This window comes from Manis pentadactyla, chromosome 15 (assembly GCF_030020395.1).
Source record: "Manis pentadactyla isolate mManPen7 chromosome 15, mManPen7.hap1, whole genome shotgun sequence".
Lineage (NCBI taxonomy): Eukaryota > Metazoa > Chordata > Mammalia > Pholidota > Manidae > Manis > Manis pentadactyla.
The window spans coordinates 66,272,661-66,295,585 of record NC_080033.1 but is presented as its reverse complement, the minus strand read 5'-3'; the positions used below and the strand labels follow the sequence as shown (position 1 = coordinate 66,295,585).

The 22,925-nt window shown below is 45.2% G+C and overlaps 1 protein-coding gene across 1 annotated transcript; it reads left to right on the top strand.

Annotated features, from left to right (window-relative positions):
• Positions 1 to 21,072, top strand: LOC118924536 (polycystic kidney disease protein 1-like 2). Its single transcript, XM_057492898.1, is given in 10 exon segments — positions 1 to 301; positions 1,153 to 1,317; positions 3,457 to 3,642; positions 7,130 to 7,240; positions 9,737 to 9,884; positions 18,331 to 18,421; positions 18,423 to 18,552; positions 19,455 to 19,460; positions 20,404 to 20,623; positions 20,625 to 21,072. Coding segments are annotated over 10 exon segments (1,806 nt in total).
• Positions 21,073 to 22,925: the final 1,853 nt, after the last annotated feature.

The following is a 22,925-nucleotide window of genomic DNA, read 5'->3' as shown; positions in this document are numbered from 1 at the left end:
ATGAGTGCAGCGCGCTTGGTACTCTTGGGACTTGCTCTGGGGTTTAGGGCCACCTCTGCTAAGCCAGGTGAGGGCAGCTTTTGCTCTAAGAGCCAAGTGGCTTTCAGAGACTCTTGTTATGAATTTGTGCCTCTCGGCCACACCTTCTACAGTGCCCAGGGCTGGTGCGAGGGACAAGGAGGCCATCTGGTCTTCATTCGTGATGAAGACACCCAGCTGTTTCTGCAGAAGCACATCTCCCAGGACAGGGAATGGTGGATTGGACTCACAGGGAACTGGGCTCAGAATGGAACCACAGAAGGTAGGAGCTGTGATGATTATATTTTACGGGAAGCTTGTGGCTGTGATTCTCACCATTGCTTCTTACCCAGAACTCCTTGGAACAAATTAATATGTACTGATTCTCATGGAGGGATACCCTCCTCTTTGGTTGTTTTGTGGATCAAACGAAACAATTCATGTAACTACCTAGCACAGAATCTGGCATATAGCTGATGCTCTAGAAATGTCTAAGGAAGAAACTAGCTATGGTTTCTTCAGCTCCTGCTGGAATAGTGTCAGGCACTAACCTGAGTGTTTCACATCCATTATCATGGTGAATCTTATGATCACTAATGAGACAATTATTGTTGTCCTGATTTTACAGATGAGAAAAACAAGTCTCAGGAATTAATAACTAAGTTACATTCAGAGCACTTCCACAAGTCTTTCTCCATTTCTTTGGGATTAAAGCAGGTTACGTAGTGTATCCAAGGCTCTGAAGCCTTAAGTAAGGAAAACTGCTCTCATGTTAACTCAACCTGCCCAAAAATACTTGACAAGGGACCCTGCTTCTCTCTGGAACACCTTTTAATATCCTATAGCACACCTCTGCGCTCTTTTTTAGACTATGGTTAGACAGAGTTGGCAGCATCACTTACTAAACCAAGCCAGGCTCTGGGACATGGCACCCCAGCTTTTAGGTTGAGTTCTTTTGTTTGAATGTGGGAAGGGTAGGCAATGCCCCTTCACTGGCAGGGGAAAGAGAGGCCTTGAGCCTGTCGACATTCACTGAGCATCACCTGCGCACAAGGACCTGAGCTGAGGCAAGCCTTGTATGTAGAAAGGGATCAGATGAACACTACCAAGTCCTGGGTTGTGTTCCCCTCCCAGGGCTTGGGGTCTGGCTGGACACCTCAGATGTGAACTATAGCCACTGGCGTGGAGGGCAGGCAGCTCCCGCTCCTAACACCTGCGGCTACATCAGGCGAGACCCTTCCTCTGGGTGGATGGCCTCTGATAACTGCATGCAGCCATTCGCCTTCATCTGCTAGTTTGGTGAGCTGGCCTCTGTGGTGGGGCCTCCCTCCTTCTCTTGGTCTCCTTCTGCTTCTCTCTGTCTCTGTCTCTTACTGTGTGTCTCTCTTCTCTGTCGGTCTGTGTCTAGCTGAATGCCCGCCTGTCTCTCTCTCTCTGTGTCTCCTTCATCTCGCAGCTCTCAGGCCCTCCTCTCTGTGCCCACTCACATACCCACCTGCCTGTCAGCCTCACTCCCCTCTGACTTTCCCTCCCATACACCTGCAGCTAGCGGGACAAGCTCAGTCCTATTTACTCCCCCTTTCCAGCCTTCCCATGAAGGGAGACACGGTCCAGGAGGTTCTTCTCATTCACCCTCGACTCCTGCTGCCTTGGAGCGCTTGAGTCTGGGACCCCACCCACCACATCCCACCCTCCCTGACTCTGGGACTCCCCCATGCTCCGCTTTGGGTCCTTTCCAGCTGCTGCCATGGTTGACTCCCCTGGCAAGTCCTGGGGACCTATCCCTGGGGACTGTGTGTTAGCGCCCCAGCAGGAGAGACCTGTGGTCCCACACTGGGTCCTGCCTGCCATGGGGGCTCTGACATCAGGGCCTGGTCTTGGAGTTGAGCTACCCCATAGTTCCTGACCCTCAAGCCAGGCTTGACAGAAGCTTCTGGGCTCCCTGGGCCCAGCTCCCTCCCTGGCTCTAATCATTAGAGATTCCTGGCTCCCAGAACCCTTTCTGGGTTTGGACATTCACAGGGGCCCCTCCTCTGTTTCCCCCTGCCTGGCTTTAAATAGGTACCTTGTAGTCTTAACTCCCTGTGTTTGGCTAATTCTGCAAACTTGGAAGTTTTGGGGACCCTCTGTTCTCACAGCCCCCAAAGACCCACCCCTTCCCCACCCCAACGTCAAGCCTATCTCAGAATCTGTCAGCCCCCAGGGCCTTGTGCCCCCAGCATGAGGTCACACTCTGAGCAGCTAACACGCACCAAGCAGGAGTTCCCTGCACTGAGCTGTGCCCTCTGGGGGCGTTTATTCATCACAGTAGAAGTACCATCACTGTTCTGTTGCAGGCCCATTAAAAAGCTAAGAAAAGTGAGGCCAGAAAGGGTAAGTTCCTTGCCGAAGGCCATGCAGCTGGGAAGTGACAGAGACGTGCCTGGAACCCAGGTTTGTCTCTGGTCCGAGAGGGGGAGACAGGAAGCTGCTGCGCTGCTGCCTCTGCAGGTAGAGGAGGGGCCGTGGCTCAGCAAACAAGGGCGCCTCTGGGAGCTGGGAAGGCATGGGAACAGACGCTCCCTTGGAGCCCCCAGAAAGAGCCTGCTGGGGCCGCACCTTGAGATTAGCCCCGGGAGGCCCATTTTGGACTTACGGCCTTCTTCGACCTTGACTGATTTCTGACCTTCATAACTGGAAGATGATAAATCTGTGCTGTTTTAAGCCACTAAGTTGGTGGTAAATTGTTACAGCAGCCACAGGAAACCAGCACAGATTTTGGTCTCAGCCCCTACCCCGTGGCATTCCCACTAGGCAGACAGGCTTGAGCTTGAATCCAGTTTCCCACTTTCTGGCTCTGCACACCTGAGCCAGGTCATCCTTTTTCAACAAATGTGTCCTGAGCATGGAACACATGCCAGGAGCCAGCTCGAGTGGATCTCAGCACAGTGACCCCACTGAGCCTGATGTTCCTAATGGGGAGGATAATAGCCCAGCTCATAGGATTGGTATGAAGACTCAATAAAATCACTCATCCGTTCCACAAATATTTGTTTAGCACTATTATGTGCCAGTCAGTTTTCAGATACGGCTCAAGAAAGGTACTCAAAATAAGTGGAATAATAGTTGCCACCTGTTTAGCCCTTACTTTAAACATACAGACTCATTTAAATCTCCTAATGACCCTCTGGGGTATGGTATTGACACCCCTCTATACAGAGGAGGCACAGAGAAGCTAAGTAATTTGCAGAAGGTCGCACAGCCAATGCGTGCTGGGCAGTACCTGCGGCCAGGCAGTCTGGCCCTGAGACATGCTCACGACCACCACATTCTATCTCACACCTCTGTGGGGCCCGCTCCGGCCGTGTCCTTTCATCTTAGTCCTGACCCTGCAACTCCTCCACTTCCCATCAAGAAGGACCGAGATCCCTCCTAAGGTGCCACCTTACCTTTGCACAGGTGTCGGCCAGACTCTGGTTTGTGATGGCCTCAACGCCACCATGCACTGTGGCTTGGGGGAAGTCAGCCAGATCCAGGATGCCTTCTACGGGTGCCAGACCCCCCATTACTGCACCCAGGATGCTGGATGCCCCTCGGACCTGGAAGAGGAATGCAGCTGGGTCAGCATCAAGGACAAAGTGACAGGTAGGGCCCAAGGGCTCTGCAGCTCCGACAGCAAGCACAGGGCAGTCCCCAGCATCTTGTGCCCAGTAAAGCGTTCTGGAAGGCTCAAACAATCTTCATATCCTGGGAAAACTGGCCAGTCTTTGCCCACAGCACTGAGCAGGGCAGTATGGGGCCGTGGCTCACCCCTTCTCCTGACATCAAACCCATCTGGGTGGGTCAGGGGGTCATTTTTCTCCCCACCCACTTGGGTACAAGAATCATCACTTTTTCAATTTTTAAAAATTTGTGAATATTTCAAACATGTAGCAGCAAAAAATATTTCAGTGAACTCCCATAGACCCACTACTCAATCTTGTCAAATCTCAACATTTTGCCACATTTGCTTAAGATTCCGTCATTAAAGAAATGAGTAAAGCGTAACTTATTACCCAGGCTGGTACATGTTGTAACTAGTTTGTTTCATCCTTCATGTAACTATACCATAATTTGTCTCTTCCTCTGTTGAGAGATGTTTGGGCTGTTTCTCAATCCTTGCTATTGTGAATAATGCTGAAGCAAATGTTCCTGGTGACATCTCTTGTCCATGTGGGAGAGTTTCTCTACAGCCTCATTTTTCTAAATCAGATTAAATCTGCCTCTGAGTTGCATTTGCCTGGTGACAAGGGTGCTATTTCAGGGATTATGGGGGCTCCCTGCACCCTACTGGGAGGTGCAAAGGCCTCAGAAACCTCTGCTGTCCAGGACACAGGGGAGCCCTCTCCCCTTTGCCATGTGACCACTGCTGGGCTGCAGGGTCCCATGAAGGCAGGTGGTCTGCTGCTCTGATTATGTGAGGAGGCGGAAGTCTTGGCCCAGGCTGGAAACTGGCCAAGTCTTTCCAATGTGCCCAGGGTAGCTCTGCCAAGGGCCCTGTGAAGACTGAGGGAGGGGTGCCCAGTGCTCCCAGAACCTGCCAAGGGACTCCCTCCCCACTTTGGGGAAGCATGCCCCATCTCCCTTGGAAAATGACTTGCTCCTCTCCCCTCCAGGTCTGGCTCATACTGTCTCTGCTCCCCCTGAGACAGTGTGGGGGAAGGAAATGCTGAAATCAGCTAGTTGGTTCTCACCAACTCTTGTTGCTCTGTCATTGCTGAGGCTGGGGCCCCTCTAGGGAGAAAAGGTCTGGGTGAGATGAGCTGATGGAGGGCCAGAGGCACTGATGGGCCTGAGTGGGCTATTTCCTCAAAGGCCCAGACCTAAGTTTCCAAATCTTGCAACCACACCCCAGATCACACATTGGAGGGAACCACATTCTTTTAGGAAGGGTTGAGGAGAAGACCTGGGTAGGGCCCCAGGGGGATCTAGTTGTATTTAGTGCCCCCATCACTATTCATTCGATCAGTGGGCCCATAATATTCCTTGAGCACCAACATTGTGCTGTGCTCTACCTTGAGCTCATGGATCCAGGGATGAATCAGTCTGTTTTTCAAAGAGCTCACAGTCTAATGGGTGGACGGATATGAATACAGGCAATTACCTCAAGTGTGCTCAGTGCCACAACATAGGGGAGCCATGATGCTATTTATTTATTTATTTACTTGAGCAAAACTTCCTTTGTACCTGCTATGTGCCAGGCATTGTTCTGTGTGCTGGAGATACAGCAGTGAACAAAAACAGAACAAGCCCTCTCTCTTGGAGACTGTAGTCTAGGGCTGTGGATGCACATAGCAGGGGTACAGAACTCAGACTGAAGGGTACTGAGGATGAGGTCCCATCAGGAAATCATGTCAGATCTTTCAACAGAGGGGATTTCATGCAGGGTATTTGTTATCGAAGTCATGTAAGTGCTGAGAAGCCAAACAGGGAGTAATGATGCAACCCTGAGATTAGCAACAACAGAAAGCTGCTATCACGCCTAAGGGCTGGAGGGACAACCAGAGGGAAAGGTCTTACTGAAACCAGAAGTTAGGGTCATCCAGCAGGCGTGAGAACGGTGGCAGGGCTGGCCTATGGAAGTGAAGACCACAGAGCAGGGCTTGTGCAGAGGGAGCTTAGTGAGAGAGGGGATGGGAAGAGAGGATGAGAAGTGCCCTGCTCTCATGTGCCCTGTCTGGGGTAGACAGAATTGGGAGGCCAAGACTTCCCACCCATCCCTGGAACTCTGGGTATGATGAGATACCATGCCTGTGCAAATGTTAATTCACATGGCAAAAGGGACTTTCCAGATGTGATTGTGGCTGCTCATGTTAAAATAGGGAGATTATTCTGAATTACCCAAGCGGGCACAATTTAACCACATGATCCTTTAAAAGCAGAGAACTTTCTCTGGCTAGAAGCAGGAGAGAGATGTGGCAGATGAAGCAGTCAGAGATTCAAATGTGAGACAGATCTGATACACCACTGCAGGCTCTGAGATGCACAGGGCCCTGGGCAAAGACCAGAGAGTGGCCTCTAGGAGCTAGGGGTGATCCCAGCAGCCAGCCAGCAAGGTGATGGGGCCTGGGCTCCCCATGCCCCTCCCTCCCAGGGGCACTGGTGCCCCCGTAGGTACAGGATTCTTAATCTTGTCCCCTCTTTGCCAGTTCTCAGGATGAAAGTTTCTATTTTAGGCCATCTGACTAGCGGCCACTGGCCCAGTGGGGTCCCTGGGCCAACAGCAGTGCCACCTGGGAGCTTATTAGAAAAGCAAATTCTCAAGCTGCCCTTCACCTATTCTATCAGAATTGCTGGGGAGGGGTCTGGAAACCTGCCTTCACAAACCCCCAGGGGATTTTGGGGTGCAGCAGTCTCCCCTTAAACACAATTTGCTTTCTAAGGTTTCAGTCACCTGAGGTCAACCGAGGTCTGGCAATAGATGATCCTCCTTCTGACGTATCATCAGAAGGTCACTAATAGCCTAACACTGTGTCACGATGCCTACGCCGTTCCCCTAACTTCCCATCATGGAGGCATTTTATCGTCTCACATCACAAGAAGAAGCATAAGTGCAGGACAATAAGATATTTTGAGAGAGAGACCACATTCACATCACTTTTATTATGGTATATTATTACAACTGTTCTTTTTTATTACTAGTTATTATTGTTCACTCCTTTATATATATATACACACACACACACACACACACAGGCACAAATATATGTAACCTCTTTAACTTGTAAATTAAACTCTGTCACAGGTATGTATGTTTAGGAAATAATATGGTGTATATGGGTTCAGTACTATCTACATTTCAGGCATCACTGGGGGTCTTGCAATGATGTATCCCCTGTGGAGAAGGGGGAACTTCTGTATTCTAAAGTTTGAGAACTCCTCTGCTGGACCCTGAGAGACTTGGGGGTGGGCAGGAGCCCTGCTTTTCTCCATTGGCACCTGGCACAGTGCCTGGTCCTCAGCAGAAGCCAACAGCTATTTGTTGGGCAGGTGGTGGGTGAGTGAATGAATGAGAGGTCATTCATCTCTGTCTAAACCTGTCCCTTTCTGTCCTCACTGTTCCTGCTTCCGCTGGGGTGCGGAAGTTTCCCAGCCCAGTGTCAGGGGCTGCAGGCATGCCAGGTGACAGCAGATGGGACCTACTTTGGAGACCTGTGCCCCACCGGGGGCAGCTACCTGTGGGTGCATTTCCAGTGCTGGGAAGGTGAGTCCCCAGCTTGCCTGGGTACGGGAATTCCCTTCTTATTTCCATGCCGGGTGAGCCCCCTTCAGAGCAGAGGGAGCAGCGCCCTGTGGGGGTGATTTGCTTTGTGCAAACAGATGTGCTGACCCCAAACCGCTGCTCTGTGGCCAGATCTCTGGCTTAGTGAGGGTATTACTCCAGGAACAAACCATCAAGGCAGAAGTTAAAAAAAACTGTTTTAGCCCCAGGATCCTTTGAGTTAGATTTCATGGCATGACCCAATAAACACACAGACAAAACCAAGGCTGTGTGGTTGAAAGGAGTCGAAGATTCTCACTCCCACCTCTGCTCAACCACCACCCTTCCCACAGGCTGCCATTTTAGAACACACAGGGACTTTAAAAAAACACACAAATCTTGAAAGCCATAAAAATAACCCATATTAACACAATTTATAAAACTTTCATAAATCAGGAAGGAGGAATCCCTCTCTTCAATTCCACAGTCCTATTCTCCACAGGAAACCACTGACAGTTGCTTAGAAAAAAATTTTCCCTGCTTTTGAAAATGTTTTCATAGACATCACTGTAAGATGCATATAGGTATATTTTTATAAAAACATATAACATGTTAAATATATTAGCCACCAACTCAATTTTTTCACTTAACAATATATCCTGGACATCTCTCCAAGTCACTATCTTACTCTTTCAATGACTGCTCTTTTAATGAATTAATGAAATATTAAGTATTGTTTTAGTGACCCTTCATAAGATTTATGTTAGAATTTATTTAACCAGTTCTCCGGTTGATGGACATTTAGGTTGCTTCTGATTTTTCATTGTTACATATACTCTGCAGTGCTCATTCTTGTGCATATATCTTGACATTTTAGAGGCAAGATCCCTGTAGTGGAAATGCTGGGTCACAGGGTATCTGCATTTTAAATGTTAATAGATATTTGCCAATTACCCTCCAAATGGCCATATCAGTTTATATTCCTATTCTCAGGGCATGAGAGTGTCAATTTCCCTTGACTTGGTGAGCTCACATTATGCTATCGTCCAGGAAAATAATGGGGTCAGAACAGCAACTCCTATTCAGGTGTGAGCAATGGTGCAAGGAGCCCTGAGAGGAAAAGGAGTCAGGGAGCACTGGGGTCCCCAGAGACCATCAGGAGAGCAGATCCGGGGTGTAGGAGGGGGGAGGACCACACAGAGTGGGGCGCAGGAAGGAGAAGGCAGCATCAAAGACGAGCTTTTCCAGAGGCATCAGTTTGCGGGACACGCCAGCTGTCTGCATTCTGTTTTCTGGGAAGAGGCGGCCACATGTTTTGGCAATGATTTCTATGTAATGGTTTTGCTAATGGACAAAGGGTGCCCTTTGGAGACTTGCCGGTCGCAGTGCTGCCATCACTGGGCAAATGCGTAGCTTAGAGCAGGGGTGTGCTGGGTCTGGTGACCACATGCACCAGATTTGCTGCCCCTATTTTGATTTCAAATGTCCTGCCCCTGTTTACACAGGGGGTGTGTTCTGATCACAATCATTATCTGGTGTGTGAAGGGAGGACTTTATCTAGCAGCCCCCCGCCTTCTCCCTGCTTTAGTTCCCTCCACCCCTCATACACACCACTGTGCCCAGGCCTGGCTGCATGCTGAGTTTCCTCAGGTAGTTGAGAGTCAGAACAGAGATGGCTTTCCGTCTAGCTCAAGAAAATTCTTTTCATTTGCATTCAACTTTTTCCATCTTTTCTCTTCTCATTTGTGCTCAGAAACCAGAAGATTATGCTGCACAAATTAGCCTAGGGCTGTATAAAGCCCCAGCAGATTCTACCCCTCTTCCTAGCCTCTGTGCCAACTTTCAAAGCTCAAGGTTTCGTAAAATTTAATGTGCATTAAATGGCTTACAATGACTCATTGGCCACCTCAGCCAACTAGATTTTTCTCAAAGGTGTTTTGGCTTTTGTCTTTTTAAGCATTATAAAATGCATTTAGACAATCCATAGAATCTTGGTTAAGTAAATTATGGTACATTATGCAGCTTTTAAAAAGAACAAGGCAGTTCTAACTGAATTTGTATAGAACAATCTCCAAAATATACACAATGAGAAAAGTGGAAGGTGCCAAATAATGAATATAGCATGTGCCTTTGTATAAACAGAAAACTATGTTGTGCTTGTCAGTACATTCTAGTGATACGTCTAGAAGTTGACCCAGGACACTTGTAACACGGTCACCTCTAGTGAGCAGAACCGGAGGACGAAGGGAAGGCAGTGGAGAGGGGCTTTCTCTTCACTATATACCCTTTTATACACGTCAAATTCTGTATCTTGGTCATGTGTTACCTATGAATGAAAAATACAACTCAAAAGAACTTGCAAAAGTAAAAATAAAATTTAAAAACTTTAAAAACCTCACCCAAAGATAAAAGATAATAGAGAGAAGAGAGTGGGCTTCAAACAGAAACATGCAATTTTGCTTTGTGATGGCACATACCATTTTCTTTTTTGATCTGCAGGCCTGCAGCTGATGATGTCCAACGAGAGTTCCATCTTTGACAATGTCACCATCTCCCTGACATGGTTCCTCTCTCCCTACATTGGAAACCTTTCCTGTATAATTAGTATGGGAGATGGCTACACTTTTGATCCCTACTACCCTCCTAGGTAAGAAGAATCTCTTGAGCCTTAAGTCAAGATGTAGCAGTCAGTTTCTGCTGCGTAACAAAATATCCCAAAATTTAGTGGTTTACAGTAATATTTATTATTTTTCATAGTTCTTTTGATCAGCTAGGTGGCTTTTCTTGTCGGGGCTGGCTCAGTTGGGGCTGGATGGCCTAGGAAGTCCTCATTTTCACATGTAGTGGTTAGCTGGATGTCTGCTAGGGGCACATGTTGCTTATCACCCAATAGGCTAGCCTAGGTTCATTTGCATTGAGGCAGAAGGGTTTCTATCAGCAAGTGAGAGCAAGGTCCAATGTGTGAGCATTTCTCAAATTTCTACTTGTGTCAATTTTCTAATGTCCTATTGGCCAAAGCAAGTTCCATGGCCAAACCCAGATTCACGGTAGACAAAAAGACTCACCGGTTGATGGAAGAAGTGCAGAACCACAGTACAAAGGGGTATACATACAGGAATGGGAGGCATCGGTCCCATGAACAGTCACGGAGAGCCAGGTCCTTTCAGGTTGGCTCTGTGTAGAATCTCTCCTTGGTCACTGTCCAAGGAGTCCATCATGGGGTGAAGAAGGTGCTCACCTGGGTATGAGGATGTTTTTTATTGGTAAAGATAATAAAAAAATAGTAGCAATATTAGTAATAGTCAAGCCAAGCAGCTTTCACACATAATCTCAATAATCATCACAACAACCCTGTAAACCAGAGTTGTCCTGCCCAATACAATAGCCGCTCACCACATGAGCTGTTCAGCCCTTGAAATGTAGCTGGTCCTGATTGGAATATGCTGTGAATGTGAAATACACATTGGATTTTGAAGACTTAGTACCCAACCCCAACAAAAAATGTAAAATATCTCAGGAATGATTTTTAAATATTGATGACATGTTGAAATGAAAGTATTTAGGACATATGAGGTTAAAGAAAATAACTGATTAAAATTAATTTTATTCTTTTTCAGTGTGGCTATTAAACATACACATGGTGGCTCACACTGTATTTTTAATGGATGGTGCTGAGCTAGATAATTATTATCTCGTCTTTACAGACAAAGCAACTGAGGCCCAGAGAGGTACAGTAAAACTGCCCAAGCCATGTAACTAGTGAATGGCAGTGTGATGATGCAAACCAGGACTGTCTGACATCAAAGCTCAGGCTCTTAGGTCCCCAGTGGGTCATAAAGCACGCAGCACCTGGGCAAGGGCACTATACTCTGCATTCTCTGGCGGAAGAGTACCTGTCCAACCTGATGGCAGCTGAACCCATTCATATCAGGCCTGGGGTAAGCTCCATTCTGCCCTGCTGGATGCCCCAGCATGTTCCAGAATCTCCAGATTCTCCTGGGTTCTAGGGCTCCTTAAAGGGATGACTCAGTTCAAAATGAATCCCCAGGGAAATCACGGAGGCCCATTAGCCCCTCTCCCCAATCCCAAAACATCTTTGGTTCTACCCTGTGGGAACTAGAGGCTCTGAATCCAGCCCTGTGCATACCCTACATTCCCTGAAGCCCTGGGTGGGCTGGGGCAAATAGGGGCCATCCCTGTCCACAGTCCAAATCTGCCCTAATGAGTGCAGGTCTCAAACTGAACAATCCTCTGAGGTCTCAGGCATGGTGCTGTGCCACAAATAAAATGGTGTCCAGCAGCCACTGCTCGTAAGACAGGAGACCTGGAGACGATCCCTGGTGTTGGGTTTCCATTTCCTTTCCTTCCTTTTCACATGAGAAATTATATGTGGAGATTATCTGGGGGGAAAAATGTTTACATAATACAAATACCTATGGCATCATCCTGCAGGTTTCTTCCTGTTTGCATTTCATCAATAAAACAACACATGCTAAGTGAGTCTTTCAGCCCCCCAATTTTATACAACTTGCAGTTGGCATTCAGTCAAAACTGTCTATGACTGTAATGGAGTTTGTGGGGGGGACTTGGTGAAGGGGGGAGCCTAATAAACATAATGTTCTTCATGTAATTGTAGATTAATGATACCAAAAAAACACACAAAAAAAACAAAAAAATTGACCGTCTGTAACATGTTAAGACCTTTAGTTACACAAGGACTTTCAGAGATAAACAAACAGTAAAAACTGGAGCAAATGGGACAAAACACAAATATTTGCCAACTCAGGATGATGATTCCAAGGATAGTGGACATATTGCCCTATGGAATTCTCTGGGGTTAAATTTTTTCAAAATCTAAGAAAAAGAACAGTAAGCAGTGCTTTTCAATCCTGGACATTAGGTGTAAGTGAAAGCCACTGGGATTTTCTTTTTCTTTCAAAAGAAATAGATCACCTCCACCATCACTTCACCCAAATAATCCAATTTCATCTACTTTAAAGACTTGGTGGGCCTTGAAACTACCAACCCACCTTCTTCTATCACTTTCATTACCACTGGGAGATATATTCCTGATGCTTTATCATCATTAGCAAATGCAGTGCTCAACTTAAGAGTATGAAAAACAGCATGAGTTTTAAATATACAGAGGTCATGTGCTTTGTATGAATGTTGACACACTTTTTAAAATGTGTTTATACAGACTCCTGCTTTTGCTTAACTCTTTGTTAGGCCAAGACCTAAATCAGATGCTCCATCTCCATCATAGACAAATTGCATGAGCTGATGGGGGAGAATCCAACCTCAGACAGAAATAGTTTAAGAGGCAAAGGATTTCTCCTTCAGAACGCCCTTCTTGTATTCTCCAAGCCTTTTGTTCATTCGCACATCAGGCTGTTTCGTGTCTGTGTTTGCAGTGGGAAGCTTTCTACATTCCTGACACTATGTGTGCACTGGGTAACTCAGCGCCACCTGCTGACAGATCCGGGGTTGCCGTCATTCTTGGGTCTTTATTCAGGGCTCTGCACCAGCTGAGGCTGGAGGCGGGGCTTCCCTGGAAATACACAATTCACAAGGCAACACAAGCCTCAGAGTGACCTACACGTACCCAGGCCGCCGGGAGGTGCAGTAGAGAGAACTCTGTGGAAGGTGATGGTCAGAAGGGACTCGAGAGCCAGAGTCTGTCAGGAAAACCAGAAACATGAAGCGGGAGCGGTGGATGTAGAGGAAGGGAGGTGGTGGGCACGAAGGAGCAGGAGTGTGGTATCCTTGGGTCACAGCGGGCCCCTCATTGCCCTGGGGGTTCAGGGTATGTGCAGTAAGTGAAGGATGGTGCTGGAAACCTCCAGAGGGGTCTGGTGAGGAAGAGCCTTGGCGCCAGACAGTTTAAAGAGATTGTTTTTAGGAGAGCATGTAGTTTAGGTAAGAACAGTCTGTGTCATTCTGTCTATGTTGCTTACAAGACCATGTCTATGTTGCTTACAAGACAGGAAACAGGCCATGATTTAGGGCGCAGCAGGGCTCCTGGGGAGTGCTTAGATGGGGCAGGGGAGAAGTTGGACTGGGATGTGGTAGCAACAGAGGCCCCTCTGGTCTCCACAGAAAGTGCTCGAGCTAGAACCTGTCCTGAACTGAGACAACAGAGTTTTTGTACCCAGCCACTGGATGCCAGATGCCCCAGGGGAGAGGACGTTACCTTGGAGGGAGCAGCTCCTTTGGCTAAGGGGAATTCCTGGAGATGGGTTCAGCTGTGAGCTCTCAACGCACAGGGGTGCTGGCGGGATGCAGGCCTTGAAGGATAGAATCTGGGTGACTTCCACTTCCAAGGAAATAAAAATCTTTAGCCCACAAAGTTAACATGATCTGTGATTGTTAATATTATTGCAAATGTTATTAATACTCACTCAGTAATTTAAGGAAAAAATGGGGCTACAAAGAATAAAGTAACTGGCACAGAGTTGATTCTAAAAAATGGGTAATTGCTACTATTATGTTTATATTACATAAAAGGATACACTACTTTTATTTTAAAAGGCTAAATGTCATCGTATTATACAAAAAGCTACAATATTTGAGTCTATGACATGCCAAATACTTACTCAGCCAATGTCTCATTTAAACATTATAACAACCCAGCCAGGAACGGCTCTCACCCCATTTGATAGACAAGGACGCTGAGACTCAGGTTAGTTGAGTCATTCGGTTATGCAGGTAACTGATGGAGCCTGAGTAGATCTCATTTCCAGTTTCCTACATTTTCCACCCCACCCTGTTGCCCGATTTAGGCCAATGGCTCCATCTACCAAGCTGGCTGGCAACTTGTAAGCAACATAGACAGAATGACACAGACTGTTGTATTCTTAACAATTAGACGCTATGAGCAAAGTCCAAAAATGTGAGCTTTCCTCTCCACTTTCTCTCTCTGTAAAGAAAAGCTACATCCAATTAATGTCAAATACCAAAGAGTACAAATCACTAAATAACAGAGTCTTGAGCTAATTTTTAAGATTTTTATTGAAGGCGAAGATAAAAGTGAACAAAAAGATACAAATCAATTAACTTTTACACAATGAATACACCCATGTAAACAGCACCCAGATCAAGAAACAAAATATGACCAGTCTCCCAGAAAGCCCCCTCAAGCCCCCAAGGATACTGATTTCTAACATTACTGATTAGTGTGACCTTTTTGAAAGTTATATAAATGGAATCATAAATAACATTTTCTTTTGTGTTTGATTTCTGCTTAATAGGATGCTTTTGAGATCTATCCATATTGTTGTATATAATTGTGATTTCTTTTTTCTCATTGCTGTATAACATTCTATCATATGAATATACCTCAATTTACTTATCCATTCTACTGTTGATAGGAATTTTGGGTGGTTTCCCATTTGGGCTATTACAAATAGTTCAGTCATGAATATTTAGTACCTCTTTTGGTGTACATATGTGCACATTTCTGTTGGGTTTATACCCAGGAGTGGAATTGCTGGGTCATAGGATCATAAAACAAGTTTTTAAGTTGTCACCTCCATTGTTTTGTACTCTGAGCATATTTTCCTTTTGTTGGCAACAGTTTCTAAAACCACTTTGCGGTCTCCCTTGGGTGAGATCACTGTGAGAGAAATCTGGAAAAATCCATTTCTCTGCTTTTTAGTCCTGGACAATTTCAGTTGGCACCAGAGTTCAAAAAAATGGGACATATTGCATCTTCTAGACAGATCATGGAAAAACAGGCTAGATTTTGCTGTTTAAAACCATCCTTTACATTTCCATAAAGAGTTAGTTTTCTTGTTCTGAAATCTGCATTGTCTGATATTAATATGGACCACTCCAGCATTCTTTTGAATTAGTGTTTGCTGGTATATTTTGCATCCTTATACCATTAACCTCTCTATAGCATTACATTTAAGTGGGCTTCTTATAAATGACTGACTCTTGTTTTTTAATATCACAATAATTGGGGTGTGTAGACCATTTACAATTAATGTGATTATTTGCACCTTCTATTTATCTCCCCCCTGTTCCTCTCCTTTCTTGCCTTCTTTTGGATTATTTGAATATCTTTGGTATTCCATTTTAATTTATCTATTGGCTTTTTTGGTTATATCTCTTTGTATTACTTTTTTAATAGTTGCTTCAGAGAATGTAATATAAACATCTAACTTTTCACTTAGAGTTAATATTTTATCACTTCAGGTAAAATGTTGAAGCCTTATTAGCATCCCTTTGCCTTCCCTCCTTTATCATATGCAGGACATCTACATATATTGAAAACCCCTTTCAACAGTCATATATATTTTAGAGAACTTAAGAGGAGGAAAATAGTCTATACTTTTCTTCATATTTCTTATGCTTTCCCTTCATTCTTTGAGTTCCACGTTTCCTTCCGGTATTACTGGAAAAGCTTTCTTTAGCATTTCCTTCAGAGCAGATTTTCTGTCAACAAATTCCTCTAGAAAATCTCTCTATTCCTGAGAATGGCATTATGTTTGCTGGATACAGAATTATGTGTTGACAATTCTTTTCTTTCAACACTTCAGAGATGGCATTCACTGTCTTCTGACCTCCATAGTTTCCGAGAATAAATCTACAGTCATTCAAATCACCATTTTCTCTATATGTAATATGTCATTTTTTTCAGGCTGGTTTCCAGATTTTTTTCCTTTATCTTGGATTTCAGCAGGTTATTATACGTGCAGGAGTTGTCATTCAGTTTTTTCCATTTGGAAGTTCACAGAACTTTGTGAATCTTTAAATGTATGTGTTTTATCAAATCTGAGACATTTTCAGCCATTATGTCTTCAAATACGTTATTGTACACCAATCTATCTTTCTTTTCACAGGTGCATCAATGAGGAATGCTTTACTTTTTGATATTTATTACCCAGATTGCTGACACTGCTCATTTTTGAAAAGTCAGTACATACTTTTTCTCTGTGTTCCTCAGATTGGATAATTTCTCTTGCTCTATCTTCAAGTTCACTGGCTCTTTTCTCATATCTCTATTCCACTATTATACTCATCTAGTGAATTTTTAAATTTCAGATACTGTGTTAATCATTTCTAAAATTTCCATTTGGTTCTTTTTTATAGTTTCTATTTCTCTTCTGAGAATTCTATCTTTCCACTCATTTCAAGAGGGTTTTACTTTTACCTCACAAAGCACAGGTGTAATAGCTGATTTAAAATCTTTGATAATTCCAACATCTGACTTGTCTCAAGGCTGAAATCTCTTGATTATGTTTTCCCTTGAAATTTGCTCACATTTTCCTCATTCTTCATATGTCAAGTAACTTTGGGTTGTATTCTGGATATTTTCAATAGTAGGTTCTGAGACTCTGGGTCCTGTTAAAATCTTCTGGAAAATGTTGATTTGTTTGTTTTGCTTTTGTTTTAGCAGGCAACCAACCCCTTTAGGTTCAGACTACACATTCTGACTTGCCTTTTGTTAGTGATGGCTCCCATGTCGGTTCAGTTTTCAAAGCTGTTTGGGTCTGCCTCACCTCATTTACCACTCAGAGTGATAGTTACGTTGCTGTTTTAGTTCAAACAAAACCTTTGCTATGTTTCTTTGGGTCTGTTAGGCCCATGAGTAATTTGTGGGTGAGCTCTTGGTTTATGTTGGACCATACACAGAAGTAGAGAATCCTCTTCTCTAAATCTCTCCTTTTCAGGATTTCTCCCATACTGTCCAGCCCTGCAGGTTCCCTTTTCATGGTTCCTCTGGGTAAAGACATGGCTTTTATCTTGGGGACACAGTCAGAGCTGCCCCAAGAGAGTGGCTGGGCCAGGAGAGAAAAAAAGAGAAAAATGCAAAATAAAAACCAGTATATCCTCTATATTCTCAGGCTACCTGAGTCCCTTTACCTGGTTTTCTGGCTAAACAGAAGGAATTTCTCTTAGGGTTTTGTGTTTTCTTCATTCACTGTGTAATTCCATGACTCAGGCTACCCTAGAGGCAAAGCCAATAGATAAAGGATAAAAATTTAAAAAAACCACACACATACACAAAACAGGAGACTCCCATCTTTATGGGTGATTCTTAAAGTTTTTACTTTCCTCCCCAACCTGCCTGCTGTTCTTTTCTTTTCAGAGTCCTTTGGTAGTTTCTTTTTGAATTCTGCTCAGGTTTTTAGTTGTAATGAATGAAAGAAATAGGCTATGGTGGGCTTAATCTTGAGCAGACTAAGAATCAGTTTACTGTTTCCTAAGCTTTTTAACAAATATGTCCATTTCTCAACTATTTCTCAAGCACTCACTTTGTGCTGGGCTCTACCAAGTATGGAACAGAGAACTAGATAGAAACTGTGCTGACAGCCTGGCAGGGGAGAATGACAGTGAATAAGCAAGCACACAAGGGCTGAGTGTCACCTAGGAGAAGCAGCGAAGCTATGGCAATTATAAAGGGAACCTAAGGAAGGCTTCCAGGAAGAGGTGATGCTTAAGGTGAGAACTGAAGGAGCATTAACATGAGCAAAGAGACAGGCAAGAGCCTTCTCGGCAAAGAGCAGAGCACTTACAGGCTTTGAGGCGGGCAAGAAGTAGCATGTTAGGAATTGAAAAGGTGTGAGTGAACGCAGAGTTAGTTAGAGGAGTGCGGCAGGGGCTGGGAGGAGGTCAGGAGTGGAGGCCATGTGGATCTTTGCAGGCCGTACTAGAGATTTTTAATTAGTCCCCTCAGGAAAATGGGAAACAAAACATATCCATTATTCTGATATGTTTGGAATCTGATCCCGTTTTACAGATGGGGAAAAGAAGGCTTGGAAAGGTAGGCTGGGGCACAGTATTTTATAGATGAAACAAGAAGACCCAGGAAGAGGGATTATGTGAGCCAAAAAGGGAATAAATGGCAGAAAAAGGGCTGGTGACCCTAGTTGGTTTCTTCTATTCCTACCTGGTCTGAAAGTCTCGATGTAACCTTTATGAACAATGAAAGCTTGATTGTGTAGGACCTTTTTCTTCATGTTTATCTTCGCAGAGCAGGACAGGTGGGAGGGGGTGAGTACATGTGTGCAGGCATGTGTGAATTCTCGTGTTTGTGTATCCCCAATGCTGATAACGTTTCTGACTGTTGCCAGCAGTTTGTCCAGCAATGTGACTCACCAGTTCACAGCCCCTGGGGAATTCACCATGTTTGCAGAATGTACAACCAGTGAGTGGCACGTGACGGCTCAGAAGCAAGGTGACAATTCGAGACAAGATGGAGAGGTTCAGAGTGACTGGGTGCTCTGGCCTGTCCCAGTCATGAGCCAACCCTCTCTGCCAGGCTGTCTTCGGGGACCCTCTATGGATTCAGGTGATGCTCAATGGAGGTGAGTCTGCAGAAATGGTCAAGGTCCACGCAAACTTGGTTTACCCAAATCTCTCCACCCAACTCTCAGGCTTTATTAAGTACTAATAGCAATCACTTATTGAGTTAGTTTTTTAGCTATTCATTTATTTAGTACCCACTGTGTGCCAGGAACTGCTCTCAGCACTTTACATACACTAGTCCACCCAGTAGTATTATTGTCATCTTCGTTTTACAGATGAAGAAATGGAGAAAAGTTTCTAAAATTTGCCCCTAATCGCAAAGCTAGTGAGAGATTCCTGCTTCCCAAAGGTCCTACTTTGCATGCCCTTAGTCCCATCGCAAGAATTGCACTTCCAAGCCACAGTTCACTGGAAGAATCTGAATGGGACTGGGATGATTTCTGGTGGACCAGAGCCCATCTCAGGGCAGCCAGTGTGGATCATCCTGGCAAAATTATGTTGCCCCTAGTCAGGGCTGATTTTCAGCTGCACACACCGATACAGCCACAGTAGCAGTTATGGCTCATGTCCATGCAGATGGGTCATAGTTTCTTTTCTGATTAGTCATAGATGCTATTCTGATTGGCCATCATGTCCATTTTGATTTGTCAAGGTGTCCATGCTGATTGGTCATGGCTTCTATTCTGACTGGTCATAGCAACATTTCTCAGTGGTCACAATGTCCATTCTTATTGGTCACACAGTATCCATTCTGATTGTCCATCATGTCCATTTTGACTCCTCAAGGTGTCCATTCTCATTGGTCAGTGTCCATTCTGCTTTATTAGAACACGCATTTTACTTGGCTGGTGCCCATGCAGTTAAGTATTTTGAATATCACCCCTTCTCTCAACAGTGACCTCCCTGCCCTCACACCAGCAACTAAGACCCATTCTCACCCAAGGCAGTGTCTTTCCCCAAGGCACAGGTCCAGTTTGAGATCTGGATGGAAGCCTGTTGACATAAACCGTGAAGCCCAGAGCTGCGGCTGGGAGGAGGGGCCTCCACCCAACCTCACGCCCAGAGCCTCCCTCAGAGCCTCGACTCAGTGGAGTCAGAACGGGGCCTTCAGCGCTGTGCATGGGGCTCCTTTCTGTTCTGGCGTGGTTGTTGGCTGAAGACGGCTGCTCAGTGCGCCTGGGGAAACAAAATAATCCTTCATTTATTTTCTCATTCTACAAATATAATTGAGTGCCTACTCTTTGCCAGGTGCATGGGAGGCAACAGCAAACATGAAAGTCAGGGCTCCTGCTCTAAGAGCACTTACGTTATCAGCGTCCCATCACTCAAGCAAAAAACACACTAGCTTGGTTCCTATCGGAAAGAATCCTAATTTGGTGGTTTAAATAAAATTTTAAGAGTTAAGCACAATACTAAGCATCCAGTCAACACACCCAGCCCCAGTCTGTAAGGGAGCCCCATCTTTATGTGAACAGGCTGATTGTCCCTGTTGGTTTCACCCTAATCCTGCTTAAAACAACACTTGAGGCTCATTCTCATCCATAAAAATCAGCACAAAGATGCTCCCTTTCTAGGCTTCCTTTCCCAAGGACACCCCTGCAACAAAATGTTCTAATACCTTTATTACAGACTTTTAAGTTTATTGGAACATGTGCATAGAATAAATTAGAATATGCAGATGAGCAAAGAGGACCCCAAAAGAAAAAAGCCATGAACCAATACGAGGAGATAATCACTGTTACTATTTGGGGGCAGGGTGTAAATCCTTGCATATGTCTACAGAGCTGTATCCCTGTCCATGTGTATATCCAGAACCTGACTTCAGAGCCTGGGTCTGAACTATGTCCTCATAATCTACTGCATGGTTGTTACCGACATCCTTAAATGTTTCTCACCCTACCTGGGAACAGGAGTGACTTACACGGTGCTGTTGGGTGGCACTACCCTGGCTGAATTCACCACACAGAGGGGCCCACTCCCCTACAATCTGACCCTGGACAGAGCAGCCCAGCAAAGGATGGGCCCAGGGACGCATCACCTGGAGGTCCGAGCTGCCAGCAATGCCACCACATCTGCACCCTCCAGAAACATCACGGTGCGCTTCATAGAGCCTCTGCCAGGACTGCAGGCTTTTTGACCATTTGGAGCTTGGCCAGGACCTACTGGCTAATGTCTCAGTGGCTCACGGCATTCCAGAGGGGCTGGCCTTTGAGGTGGCAGGACTTAATGCAACCTTCTCGCATGAGCAAGAGAGCCTCGGGAGGCTGTTTGGGATTTACCACGTGGCACTTCCTCTTGAAGGTACTTGGGGTTGGTGTCTTCCCTTCCCTCCTCTTCCCCTCCTGACTTGGTGTCCAGCTCTGGCAGCCAGCTTTCAGTGTGTCCTCGTCACAAACTTGGTTCACACCATCCAGCCTGGGCTGCAAAATAAGGAGACATATCTGCCCTCACAGAGATTACAGTCACAGGGGTTCTCAACTTGGGCACTTGGGACATTTAGGACTGGATCATTCTTCGCTATGGGAACGGTTCTGTGCCCCGAGGGGTGTTTGGCAGCATCACTGGCTTTTGTCCACTAGATGCCAGCAGCACCAGCCCCGTAAGTCATGACAACCAAAAAATGTCTCCAGATATTGCCCACTGTCCCCTGGGGACTAGAATTCCCTCCACTGAGACACTGGAAGAGAATAGCAGTATTCCCGATTTCTCCATCATTTCCAGAGGAGAGTGCGGTTCAGGAAAGTACAGTCCATGCCCTTGGGGGAGAGAGAGGTAAAAACTGAAGAGTGGGAGAGAGTGGGTGCTGGTGGGAATTGAAATAGGATGACAGACTTGCTGGGGGACAGACTGGCTGGCACCAGCCAGGGGAGGAGCCCGCAGCACACATTTGCATTTAATCTGGAGAGAACAGAGAGTCCTTGAGGGCAGTGTGGTGAGGTCAGCAGGCAGGAATGTGATGAGGGTCACAGAAAATCTCCAGCCCACCCAGGACCCAGCCTACAGGGTCCCGTGCCCTGCATCTCTGACTCGGGTAAGAAAGGGGGTGATACTGTGCAGGTGTGGGGCGACCAGCCCTCAGCAAGGCATTTGGAAAAGAATGGACAGGAGGCACAATAGATTTGAAAAGAAAAACACTGGAACTTTGCCAGGTACCAAAGGTCCAACTTGGAACAGGAAGAATCCAGAATGAGATGAAATGATAATGGAAAATAGACACAATATATAGGCTTTAATTCAGATGCAAATTAGTTTTTGTCTTCTATAAAAGTGACTCAGTAGGGGATAAAAGATAACATCTCTGCATGCCCTGTAGCTTTTGGGCTCACTCTTAGTTAATGCATAGCCTTATCTCCCCCACATAAAACAACAATTAAAAAAACCCAAAACAGGGGGATCTTGCTCCCCAACTTCAAGCTCTACTACAAAGCCACAGTAATCAAGACAGTTTGGTACTGGCACAAGAACAGACCCACAGACCAGTGGAACAGAATAGAGACTCCAGACATTAACCCAAACATATATGGTCAATTAATATAGGATAAAGGAGCCATGGACATACAATGGGGAAATGACAGTCTCTTCAACAGATGGTGCTGGCAAAACTGGACAGCTACATGTAGGAGAATGAAACTGGATCACTGTCTAACCCCATACACAAAAGTAAACTCAAAATGGATCAAAGACCTGAATGTAAGTCATGAAACCATAAAACTCTTAGAAAAAAACATAGGCAAAAATCTCTTGGACATAAACATGAGCGACTTCTTCATGAACATATCTCCCCGGGCAAGGGAAACAAAAGCACAAATGAAGTGGGACTACATCAAGCTGAAAAGCTTCTGTACAGCAAAGGACACCATCAATAGAACAAAAAGGTACCCTACAGTATGGGAGAATATATTCATAAATGACAGATTCGATAAAGGCTTGACATCCAAAATATATAAAGAGCTCACGCACCTCAACAAACAAAAAAGCAAATAATCCAATTAAAAAATGGGCAGAGCTTGTCTAGCTTAGATTAATACTTAGTCTATAGGCACAGACCTGATCATCTACATTTGCCCTTACAGCACTAAATTATGTTTTCTACCTTTATCTTGCGTCTACCTACCACTTCAGCATTTTATTAAAAAAATAAACAAATAAATAAGGTAGAAATGTGGGATTCACATATAAATCAAGTATAAAAATCAAATGAATAATCATATCTGACTTGATTGTTTATAGTTCATGATGCGTGATCAAAACCGAAAGTTTCTGTGATGACTGCCCTTGCACTGTTCACCATGTAAGAACTTGTTTGTTATGCTTCAGAAGATTGGAGACTGTTGAGAATTAGGCTTGGGGTGGATTAATGATTGTGCATTGAGTCCCCTATACAGAATTTTATTGTTGTTAGCAACCATTTGATCAGTATGAGAGATGCCCT